Below are 12,373 nucleotides of genomic sequence, written 5' to 3' on the forward strand. Positions count from 1 at the left end.
CTAGTTTAGATGTTATTTCCTCCATGCTATAAAATAAAACTGTTGGCGTTCACGTTAAGCTTTCATATTCAGTGTAAAGGGATTTTCTCAGCATTCTATCCACTTTCAGGAATATCAACGTAAACACAACAACGGAGAGATTTGATTGTGTAACAGTTCAACATTAAGGATTGAAGTTCTTAACCAGCATGCAACCCACACGCTTCAGCTGCTTCATGCGTCTCTGGCAGTCGCAGCAAAATATGCTGGCAGCTGCAGCCGGCTGGCAGCTGCTTGGTTCTGCTCAGTGCAGGTTAATTATATCCAGCTCCTCTGCTCAGCACAGAGACTCGCTGTAGCTCCTCAAACCATGGCAATGACGGTGACAGCAGCCATGACTCTGAGTCATCTGGGGGGGGTACTTGAGTTCTGCTCCGGTGAGGCCGGGGCGGTGATGAGGAAAAGACTTGTGAGAGTGTGACACACTCCCGCACACACATGACCGCAGGCCCAAAGCGTCTCAGCCGAGGAGGAAGCCAGCCCCGGTGATTCACAGAGCGGAGGACAGCTGGGAGGACACGGTGGGGGATTGTTTCTTTGAATAGGTGGAATTTATTAGTTTGAAGTGAAAGAGCTGTTGACTGTTTGTTCCTCTGTGATTCTAAGGAAAGGGAAAAGTCTCAGGCGAGTAAAAGTGCCACACAGGTCTCAGCTGATTGTGTGTGATCGTACTGAAACATGTTTCTGTCTGATCCAAGCCCTCTTCTGGAACACAAGGACCTCCCGGTGGCTGTAAGGACAAATGATGAGGAGAGATCTAAAGTTCAGTCTGGCAGTCCAAACACACACAACAAACATGAATACTTTTGATTCATTGTTTGTTTGTTTGTTTGTTTACGTTTAGTCCCAACAAAAAACCGACCCTTCCCAATACTCTGAGTTTGCCTCAGAAAAATCAATGCACCAAGTCTCTTTCCCCAACCCTGCTGGAATAGAAAGGGACTTCTTGGCTCAGAGAAATCCATCATTTATTGTGAAAGGTCGGGACTAAAGCAGGCCGCTCACCCACACTGACTGGGTGGCCTCGTCAGTCTGAGGACCAGTCGGGTTTAACAAGGAGGATACACTCCGCCAAGCAAACCATCACCTGCAGCCAGCCAGGAGAACACACAGATGAGACGATGCCTTCACTGGCAACGTTTATGGACGACATACCAACCCGTATTGAGATTCTTATTATTTTACAGGTTATTTACTGCTGAGTTGATGGACGGCTTGGGTCAGAATGCAGCACACACACACACACACACACACACCCCGAACAGACACACACACACACACACATCTGGTTAATGTTAGGTTAAGACACACAGGCTGCTGCTCTGACGTTCCTCACACACAAACCTTTGGATCAGTGGTAGATTGGTATTTTGAGGTTCTCATACGTCAACTAAGAATACATGAAGAGGACAATATACAGCTTTGGCACATGGACATGAAGCGAAGATAAAGCTCGGCCACGTGCTCGCAGCCCAAAGTGATGTTGGTGAGCCTGAACGCAGCGTTTCACTAGAGATGCTGCTCCCTTTCTTCTTCTCCTTCTTTCAAAGCAACATGCAGGCAGCCTCCTTACTTCTCACTGGCTGCTCTTCCTCAATTTGCAATTTCAACAATGACAACAACAAATCCACCTCAAACTGCATCAATATGTCACCAGCAAAAGTCTGTTTAAACTCCTCTGAGAGACGACATTGAGTCGTTTATGCAGCCGTTTCCCTCCTCTCAGCCTGGCTGTAGAAGGTGTGGACGGAGTGGCAGGATTATCAGTCTTATCCCTCCTTACAAAATCTTTTATCTTTGTGCAATCAGACTTATGAACCTGACATAACAGTATATTAGCTAACACAAGCACCTTCTCCCGATTGACCCAACGGTGCCGTTTAACACAATCAGCCCTTTATTGCGCCTTATTATGGACATTTCAGCTCCCCGGCCCTCTGTCAGTGCAGGTTTGGTTTTTTTATCAGTGGCTGTGAACGCCTCACACAGACGCACAGACGCTTTAATTTATGGATGTTTGCCTTTCTGAGCACATGTGGTCAACATGCGTCTCTTCATTGTTTCCATGAGGGAGCCGTCAGGATAACCAGCACAAGGTGAACTCGACTGTCGCTCCTCTAAACTCTACATGCCACTTTGGTTTATAGCACCAGGCTGCTTGAGGTCACTGGACTTTGTCTAAACTAAACACACAGATATGTCGTGTAATTTGTGTTATGGTATGTTAGTTATGAATGGAAAAATCTTTTGAAAGAAAGAAAAGACCAACAAAGTGAAGAAAACAGATTCTTTATTGACTAAATGTCACAGGTCCACTGTTACTTTCTAGAAAATGAGAAGTGTTGAGACCAGCGCTGCTTGGACTCGCACACTAACTCTCCAGGTGCTGAAGCTGACGGATCACTGGACCCACTAAGACACAACCCACACACAGATTGTTTCAACGGTCAATTACATTATTAAAAAAAAACAACATTACAAGGCCTTTTCTTCTAACAGCGTTCACGGGACAGAAACAGCGATCCTTAGACACACGCTGCCCTCTGCTGGCACATTCCTGCCACTTAACACTCACAAACTAAACGAGCCCCGGAAGATCGAGTTTCATGCCATAAAACAGGCAAAGGTCACTGCAATTAAAATGTCAGCTCGCCCTGCATGTCAGTGAAGCTCACAGGAGAGACAACAACATACAACTAAGCCTGTGCTGTAAGCGCCAATACACCTGGGACAAGAACTATACTGCGCGTGTGTGTGCGTGCACCGAGTAGTAAAAGGAGGTGAGAGCTCGTGCAAACACAGATACACAAACATTCAAATAAATCACAAAAGCTCTGGTGTCTGTCTGAACGCAGCGACCTGGACATCTGGCCTCTGTCCTCCATCAAGAGAGTCCATGTTGAAAGTAAACCCAGGTGATGACACACACACACACACACACACACACACACACACACACACACACACACACACACACACACACACACACACACACACACACACACACACACACACACACACACACACACACACACACACACACACACACACACACACACACACACACACACACACACACACACACACACACACACACACACACACACACACACACACACACACACACACACCTCTGGTGTTATGGCTTGAGGTTGTGTGGAAGCTAATAAAAGGTTTAAAAGATCTTTATGTTGTGCTTTCCACTGTTACTAAGTTTAACTCTTCATCCTGGAGGGAGGAGACGTAAGACGTGAAGCTGATAAGAGTAACAGGAGACGATCGACTCGTCACAATGACATCCTGAGATACCATGGCTGCGGAGGGACGAGCCCGCCATGGCTCTGTTCTAAAACGGTTAACCGGGTTTGCTCAGGGGCAGAGGAATCAAACCCACATCGGTGTCAGTACCAGGAGTCAGAGCGGCGCGGTAAAGAGACGGCGAGGGAGAAGCCAGACGGAAGGCCGGGTTGGCGGTGTGGAGGGAATCCCTCTCGCCGCTTCGGCTGAACGGGGCACAAGCGGCGGCCGGAGAACCTGGGTCGGACTCTGTGGTGCTGGAAGGGTCCAGACAAGGAGGAGAGGTCCGTGCAGTGCCGCCACAGAGGCACAGGCTGGTGAGGTCAGAGGTCACCACCCTCTCCAGCACGTCCTTGGTGTTCTGTGTGCACTGTGTGGAGAGAAGCAGACAGAGCCGTCAAGAGAAGGAAAGAGAAGGAATGAGTTGCATGAGGGAACAAATGCTTTTGGAAAACAGTGATTAAATGATTAGTGTGGAATTCAGCCGCAGTGAAAGCCTCAAGACACACACACACAATCAAACCAAAGTAAAGGATTGTTCCAGTCTACTTTTTCTTGCATATTCTGGGTCCAATAAGAGGAGAAATGCAGCTCCAACGCATGCAAACACAACACCATGAAGAGGAAGATCAGCGTTCGGACAGCAGCAACATGTAGACCAGAGTGAGCAAATGTTAATGAGGAGCAATCAGACACAGTGATGAATGGTAGAGGAACATGCAACCAGGCGTGACTGAGCCTAACAGCCAGAGAGCCAGTCAGCATTCCATGTGTTAGTGAAGACATGAAGTTGCTGTAAGATGAGCTAAAGTTGTGGCAGGATGAAGCAGAGAAGCTGTGGCGGCTCAGGCGTCGGACCCTGATCTTACCGTGGAGCGTCTACATGTGGCCGAGGCGTTCAGGCTGTGCAGGACAAAGCAAAGTCCTGACAGTTCTCCTCCTAGCAGAGTGGAGCGGATACAGCACAACACGGCCCAGGTTACACATCAGACACACACACAAAGTGACCACAACATGGAGTCACAGCCCAGGAGGAAGGATCAACCAGCAAAAAGCTAAAATATAAAAATGTTTATTTAACATGGAAATACACAAAATAAAGTGGATCAGAGTCAAAGAGTCTGTTAAGGGAAATGAAAAGCAATAAGGCACAGACCTCTGAGACCACAGGATGAGTGAACGGTGATGAAGAGCAACAACTCATAACCAAAACAAAGTGGAATCCCAATCCGTAACGTGGAATAACCGATTTCTCTGTGGCTGTGCGGCTTCATCGCAACATGCAAGCTCACACACACACACCAAGTGCAGGACAAATGTTTATAAAAGGTGCAACACTTAAGATTCACACTGAGCACAGGAGCTCAACAAGCACCACAAACACAGACATTTAATGCTTCTATAAGTCTTTTTCTGCCCACTTTCATTCATTTTCACTTTCTGAATCATAAAGAGCAGTAGAAGAGAAATATTCATTATTAAAAATATCTCCCAAAACTTGTTAAATAGGCTTGATTTGCTCTCCTTTGCACACAGAGACTCCAATGTGCAACTGTCCTCACACTGGGAGGGGGGGGGTCAGGCTGAGAACAAAGGAGCGACAGGGGGATGGGGGGGATGGGGCAGCACTCAGCAGGGGGGCCGTAAGCCTTTTCATCCTACCATGTGTCTGTCACTCTTGGCTGTGAATGGCGGCAGCTCGATCTCCGAAACCGCAGAGGCGACTTCATCTGGAGCAAGGAAGCCTCTTCTGTCAATCAGACTGGGAAGAGACAGAGGAGAGGCGGGGTTAGGAAAACAAGAGAAGAAGAGAGAGCTGCAGAGTGATACGGCGTTAGAGCCCGGGTGTTACTGACCTGGGCGGCATGGGGCCACATAAGGTGGCGCAGCAGTTGGTGGCGATGCTGTTGTGGGTGTAAGGGTTCCCCGACTCCTCCGCACCTCTTTTACTCGACCACGAGCCCTTTATCTGTGTGACGTTACAACAGGAAGGAAGTGCTCAGCGTAAAGCTCAAGTATCAATCTGACTGAAGGGTGTGGGAACTTACGTCTTCATTTGTTGTGAGGTTGGAGGCCACAAGGTAAGTATGGAAGCCTGAGAGGCCCAGAATGGACCAGATGGAGAAGAAACAGATCACCAACTCCACCACGGTACAGAGGACAGTCAAGGCACAAGTAACCAACCATCCATGTGAGGCAGGAGGCAGTGTGTACAGGGTCTCAGGGGTCAAAACTACACAAAATATACAAACACATTCCGTCCTGTATGTTGCGTTCACTGTCTGTAAAAGAATGTTTACTTGCTGAGCTGGTGACATCATCGCATCTGGAGCCCCAAAGGCGCCTGTTTTAACTCTGCTGATGCTAACACGCTGATCCTATTAGGTGTGGACTTAGGCTGAGGAGCTGCAGGAAACGCCTCGTCAACACTGCGCCGCCTTTAGACAAACCCTCTCCCTCGTAAACAGGCCGGGTGTGTGAGCATTCGTAAAGGATATCTGGCAGGGCTCTCCTGAATGGCTTGGACGAGGCCTTTCCCTGCTTGAGTTCCTGGAGGGGGGGGGGGGAAAGGACAAACGGCAACCAGGCGATCTTTAATACGACAGAGACAAATACTGCAGACGCTGGTTTGTCTTTGTGGCGTGGGGAAACTTACGCAGGGTGATGTGTGTGACCACGCAGCCGAATATGAAAGACGTCAGGAAGGAGAGGGAGATGATGAAGCTGTAGAAGAAGCGGTAGTTGCGTTTGCCCACGCAGTTCCCCACCCACGGGCAGTGGTGATCGAAACGCTCTGTGTGGGAAGAAACACAACACACACACACACACACACACACACACACACACACAAGGATGAGAGGACATTTGTTTCAGGTTCCCAAATGATCGCCTAAAAACCACAAACTGATTTTCCTTCATATTTCTACAGTGATGAGTGAGAACACGCCATCGCCTCCTTACCCACACAGTTGTCACACACACTGCAGTGGGAGGTCCGAGGAGGGCGGAACATTTTGCAGGTGAAGCAGTATTTGAGCTTCACCACCTGCTGGTTGATGAGGATCTCCCTGGTCCGTGGTGGGGGGCGGTATGTGGACGACCCTGAGTTATCTTCAAACAGAGAAGCGCAGAGGGAGAGACTTTAATCCACATCTGATCAAAACAATGCAAGTAGAGAGCCACAGTAACACAGTGAATGCTTCCTGCTTCCTTCCTTTGTACTCTTGAACACAGACACAGGAATCAGCTTAGGTCACCAACTTGCTCTGTGGGTCTACATGTACTTCCCAGTGATTCTCCCCCCTCCCCCATATGGCAAAGCTCCCTGACCCCATCTGTCCCATGCCTCACCTATCTGCTTCTCTATGTCTGCAGCTTCGTCTGGAGTGGCCCTGGGCAGGATGCCTGGATCTGTCAAGCTGGTTCGCAGTAGGCAGAAAAGCACAAAACCACAGAGCACCGCACCACTCACAGGGATGAAGACGGTCAGATGCTCAACCAGGAACGGGCAACTGTGGAAGAAACGCAGTGTTTGGGTCTAGCAACTGTGGACCCTCTGGAAAACCAGAATTAATGAGCAGCAAAAGAAGAGGCGCTAAATAAACTTCTCAACGTTCAGACTTGGACTTTAAACTCTTACCTTTCTGTCAGCTTTCTTAAGATGACAAACCAACTTGTTAACCATTGAAACATTTGCTTCATTCTTACTCTGAACTTTGATGACTTCCTGTAACTTCAAGTCCGTTTATAAAGCTGTAAATGACTTTCCACATTAAACAATGTGAAAATATTTCTTGAACGTTCCTGTACACATTAACTTCCTGGTATCAATAAAAATAGACAAAACAAAAGCACAAAGCGACTTCCCTTAACAGGAAACACACCGTGGTGCATTCACGGACCTGTGTGCTGTTGCTATCATACAAGAGGAAAACTCCACTCACTCGAATGCAAAGAAAAGGCCGCAGGTGACAACAATAAGGCCCAGCGTCAGAGGGAGGATGCCGCACTGTCTGGCAACGATGACCCGCCCGTCGCAGAAGAATCGGTTCTTCCCGGGGAACACTTCCCATTTCCTCCGCGGCCGCTGGACTTTAGTCTCGGTGTGGGGCTGCGCGGAGGACGGGGACACCGACAGCGCTCGCGGGTCGATCTGCTGGTACTCACAGTTCTTCATCGTGTAAACAGGACATATACTCTTTAGAGGTAGTTAACGACGCCCGCACAAATGTCTTTCGCCCCACCGTTTCCACAAATAATACTTTTTTAAGATTCGTCCATTGTACACCGAGACGCTTGGTTCACTGGCCGCGGTTTGTTCAGTTTCCCATCCTGGTCGCTAGCTTGTTAGCGAAGCAGCAAGGACATTCTTCTCCGCTCAACATTTGGACGGTCGGTTTCTGAAGTGGACACGGCGTCGACAATCATCTTTAATGTCTAAACTGAAACCATATTCGCCCCCTGCCACGTTATATCTCCATTTTATGTTAAAAAAAACATAAACGAACAGGCTTCGGCTCGGTGGCTTGACGGGGCTCAGATTTCCTTTTTCTTTAGCCCTCAGCCAACCAGCGTCGCGGTGTGGATTGTGACGTCACCACCAAAGACGCGTCGCTGATCTCTATATCAAGTTACAATGTGCAAGCATATGATTTGTAGATCGGCGAAGATTTGAACTCCTTCAAACTGGAGCCTTGAGTTTGAACTGAAAGACAAATACCACACGTGTAACTGTACATGTCTTTGATATAAGAGCCTGTTGCTTCAGGCAATCACAGCTTATGTTCTTTGCTGTGATTGATTCAAGTAATGATGGAAGTGACAAATGAGTCAAGCTACAGCTACATTCAGCCACCGGCTACATTCAGCCACATTTCCTCATCTCTGCAGTTAAATACAACATTGCATTTATTGGACTAAACAGTTCAAATTGGTGGCTCTTTGTTAAAGGATGAGACCACTTCGCTCTCCTTTATTGTAAGCCCCGTAAAGGGAAATGGTATTGTAGAGCCAAACCCACATTTGTCACATTTAACCCACTTGACTATCCTACAAATGTAGTTCAGACAAAGAAGCATCCAGAGTGCCTGGTCTTTCCTTTCAGGCAAATGTGAGAGTTAATTTGGAAACAGAAGTTTTCTGCTTTCTCATCATTCGTAAATATTTCACTACTGAATTGGCAACTTAAATTGCCTGGCAAATGTAGTTGAATTTTGTATTTATTCTCCTAAGTAAGGTTCTATTTCCTGAAGAGTTTGAATTCTTTTAAGACCATCTCACTAAGGAACCCTCTTCAAACAATACTCGTGATACATAATGAAAACTGGCTGAAGTCCAGTGAGCTGAAGCTGAAGGGCCACAAGCTGGAGGACATCATCATCATCATGCAGGTAATTGCTATTGCCTAAGATAATAAAAAATAAATAAGAGGAACAAAAGCTTTATTTTTTCACTCATACCCATGTCTCAATCTATAACTTTACATCATTCTTTCAAGCATGCACTGCAGTATTAAACTGAAGACTTCACATTCTAATCCTGCATTAAGAACAAGAGTTTGACAAAATACCCCTCCCCCCAGTACATCAACAACATTTACAACCAAACAATACGTATCAAATTTCAGATATACTGCAAATTTGAGCTTATTCTCAAATAACTATAAACAAACTTGACTATGACGTGCAAATATAAATAAATGTGCTGACTCTTTCATTTAAATCAGTAAACTCTACGTGTTACTTCATCTCTGCTGATGTTTTTCACAGTACATGTTACAGAAATGTAGCTTTGCATGTTTTTCAGGCCTGTCACTCATACACACACACGCAGGCAGGAGTTTTCTAATTACACCTTTCTTGCAGCTATACTGGGAGGTTGAGGTCACCAGATAATGTATACTGAAAACATTAAGCCTTTATAAATGCAGATGACAATCAAAGGTCTGAACACACACACTGTCCTAAAAAAGGATCTAAGCATCATGTGAAAACACCTGTGTGTGTGTGTGTGTATGTATGTGTGTGTGTAATACCCTGCCTGTCGCCCAATGACAGCTGGGAGAAGCTCCGGCACCCCCACAATTAGACAAGCAGGTATAGAATGGATGATCCAGCACACACACACACACACCTGTGGAGCTGCACTAATTTACATGTCCCAGTCCCAAATGAAAACAATTCATATCAATCAATAGTCAGTGATGTCTAAACTCAAGTCCATGGCAAGAAGTTACAATGCAGTGCCAGACCCAGGATCCAGTAAGACAGGAAGTACCCCAAGATGCTCTGCGTGGTGGGGGAGCAGGTTCTCCAGTGTGGCAGCAGGGCTGTAATGGGGTTTTGAGTTATGTGCTTGTATCCGTCTTTGGACGAGGTATTTGTCCGTAACTGGACGTTGGGAAGTGAAGTTTTCCTCCGATGAAGAAGTGGTTCATTGAGGAGAAGTAGATGAGCGCTGATCCAGAAGGGCACAGGAGAAGAGGAGGCCATGAATCTGGTCAGAACCTAGAAAGACGAGAGTTTTAAAGGACCAATGAGTGGAAATAAGTTGTTTTTCCTCACATGTGTATTTATTGGGAGCATCACCATAAGGCTTCCTTACCTGCACATGCATGCACAATGTGCCAAACACCAGCAGAACAGTCGAGTGGACGACATACACAAACACTCTGGGGTTGTAGAATCCTGGTGTGGGTTTGTCGAGATGTTTATTAGCGCCCGTCTCCCAGAGCCCCAGCCTGAGACAAAGCTCTGGGTTCGCTTGAAAGTATGCATAAGCGGCCGTGATGCCAAGAGTAGCCATAGGTAGAGCCAGAAGGAAGTTGGGTATCTGCTTCAACTCAAAGTAGCGGAGGAAGCCCACGTCCCAATACACATCCTGGATATGAGAGTAAAGCAAAGGGAGGGGTCTCATGCACCAGAGGGGCGGCGGACCATTCTCATCTGGAACGCGGTAGCCTTTCCGTTCAGCCAGCGACAGAAGAGCAGGTGGTATCTGCTCCAAGGAGAACGACGGTGTGCAAAACGTCCTGTAGCCGTAGTACTGGAAAGCACAAAAGGGAAGGGCGAGGATTGCAGTTCCTAAGAGAGAGGTGAAGAGGAGACGGATGACGATCCAAATGTAGTGACAGACCTTAGTGTGGCCTTTTGTAGTTGTACGGTATATGCGAATCTGAGAAATGGCATATAGTGATGGAAGATACAGCAGAAATCCTATGTTCACAAGTCCGTTGGAACGTGCTGCAGTGGCTATGCCGAGAGCCAAGCAGGCTCGGAAGGTGAATCCTTTCTCCAAGAGGAACAGGCCTCCAAAAGTGAGAGCGGCAAACAGGCTCTCTGAGTATCCAGCAGACATGAAAACATTAGCCGGTGTGATGCAATACAGCAGGCTGGAGAGCAGAGCGAGGCGTCTGTCCTGAAGAATGACTCTACTGAGAGCGTGCAAGGCCACCACGCTCAGGAGGAAGAGGGCGCTGTTCCCCAGAGCGACAGCCAGCAGCAGGCGCCCCCGCACTGACAGCCAGCTGCTGAGGGGCCACAGCAGCGTCTCAGCCAGGCCTCTGAGGACGACAGGGAAGAGGGGGAAAAAGGCAAAGTTATGCTCGTACAAGTATCCTCTCTCTGCTATGAAGAGGAAATGCTCAGCGTCCCAGTGAGAGAGGCCGCCCAGCAGCCACTCCACAGCAGGGTCCAGGTAGAGGGGCTCCTCTGTCCGAGGGGGCCTGAATGCATCAGCATCGTGATCAGGGATGGCAGCATTTAGGACAGCCTGCAGGGAGATAAAGGACAGGATTCAGCAAATCCATGAGCAACAAAACAATCAGTGCCTACCTATAGACCTGAGGATGCCCCTGGAAATATCACCCACCCTTTTTTTTCCATTTCCAGTGGATTCAGACAGATTTGATACTTTCTATGGCAGCAGAGAACTACAGTTTGCAGTTTGAGGGCGCAATCGTGTTGTGCTCGTTTTGGCCAACAGATGGCGCTGTTGTGTAGCAGCTTCAGGTCCTGCACACTTGCATGCAGCAGTTCTCCCACTGAAAACGATAGTGAGCGATAATAGCCGCACAAATGTCGGTGGCAAAGTTCACACAACCACCTCTGTTGTAAACACTAAATAAAATAACAAATACCGGGTAAAACAGTTACTGGTTATGGATAAATATCGCTACTGATTTGTAAGTATCAGTTACTTCCGCCTAAGCGTTGTTTCTGTCATTAGATATACAATAGATACACTGTATGGAATGAACCATTGTAGTTTAATCTCTTTATTGCGTCTCATATTTTTGATTTTCGGACACCATGTTACTAAGAAGAACCCATTTTATTTAATTGTTTGTTTGTTTGTTTGTTTACCTATTGGATATTTGAGTTACATACTGACCGCCCAACAAGAAAAGAAATATCCTCCGTTTTCATTTGAGAAATCTAGTCACGTTGAGGAGACATGTTGTGATTATTACGAGCCGGTTAAGATAAAAAAAAAAAAAAAGAACGTGACTGACCTGTAAGAGCAGAGAGAGGCCTCTGGTGACTGTGGCGAACTCCAGAACGACCCGGACATCCATAGTCACACATTGGACGGACAGAACCTGGAGACGTTGGTTAGCAAAGGCCGAAGCATCGCTGCAGCTGCCACACAGTCATTGTTACACTAGGCATCTTCTCTGCATAACATAACAAACGAGGAGAAACTATTCCACGAAGGAGACAATCTACGATGTCCGTGTCTATTTTGTTGTTTGTAAATGCAGCGGGGTGTGGCCGGTCATGTTGTTATCTAGCTGTCGTTATAAAGACAGGTTTCATAGCTGCTCAGGTGCGATGTTCCCCTGCACATCTTCATCCCGCATCAGCCTGGATGCGCTCCAATGGAACCTTCCACTTCCGGTGTGACGGCGGACGTTACGTTCAAAATAAAAGCAGGTATTGCTTCATTTTGCCACACAATCGTTTATCGAAAAAAGCGTCTTATAATAATGGTATAATTATATTGACTAAAGGGCCTTGGTAGAGTATCTCCGTCTTGG

General features: G+C 47.1%; 2 protein-coding genes across 3 annotated transcripts; both read right to left on the bottom strand.

Annotated features, from left to right (window-relative positions):
- Positions 1 to 2,314: 2,314 nt before the first annotated feature.
- On the bottom strand, positions 2,315 to 7,894 carry zdhhc18a (zDHHC palmitoyltransferase 18a). 2 transcript variants are annotated; one of them, XM_076160849.1, is made up of 10 exons: positions 7,281 to 7,894; positions 6,688 to 6,848; positions 6,298 to 6,447; positions 5,993 to 6,130; positions 5,835 to 5,886; positions 5,385 to 5,487; positions 5,193 to 5,305; positions 4,999 to 5,098; positions 4,206 to 4,276; positions 3,572 to 3,706 (listed from the first exon to the last, which is right to left on the bottom strand). In XM_076160849.1, exons 1-9 carry the CDS (start codon positions 7,511 to 7,513, stop codon positions 4,235 to 4,237), a joined length of 1,092 nt encoding a protein of 363 aa, XP_076016964.1. In that variant the 5' UTR covers positions 7,514 to 7,894; the 3' UTR covers positions 3,572 to 3,706; positions 4,206 to 4,234. The 2 variants fall into 2 exon arrangements, with proteins under 2 accessions (XP_076016965.1, XP_076016964.1); XM_076160850.1 differs by lacking the exon at positions 4,206 to 4,276 and having other exon boundaries at positions 2,315 to 3,706.
- An 877-nt stretch (positions 7,895 to 8,771) lies between these two features.
- pigv (phosphatidylinositol glycan anchor biosynthesis, class V) lies at positions 8,772 to 12,220 on the bottom strand. The gene is made up of 3 exons (XM_076160588.1): positions 11,849 to 12,220; positions 9,940 to 11,106; positions 8,772 to 9,842 (listed from the first exon to the last, which is right to left on the bottom strand). Exons 1-3 carry the CDS (start codon positions 11,909 to 11,911, stop codon positions 9,549 to 9,551), a joined length of 1,524 nt encoding a protein of 507 aa, XP_076016703.1. The 5' UTR covers positions 11,912 to 12,220; the 3' UTR covers positions 8,772 to 9,548.
- Between the last annotated feature and the right edge of the window lie 153 nt (positions 12,221 to 12,373).

The sequence above is a fragment of the Genypterus blacodes genome, unplaced genomic scaffold, assembly GCF_046128005.1.
Source record: "Genypterus blacodes isolate CSIRO-AG114 ecotype Tasmania unplaced genomic scaffold, CSIRO-AGI_Gbla_v1 ptg000107l_1, whole genome shotgun sequence".
Lineage (NCBI taxonomy): Eukaryota > Metazoa > Chordata > Actinopteri > Ophidiiformes > Ophidiidae > Genypterus > Genypterus blacodes.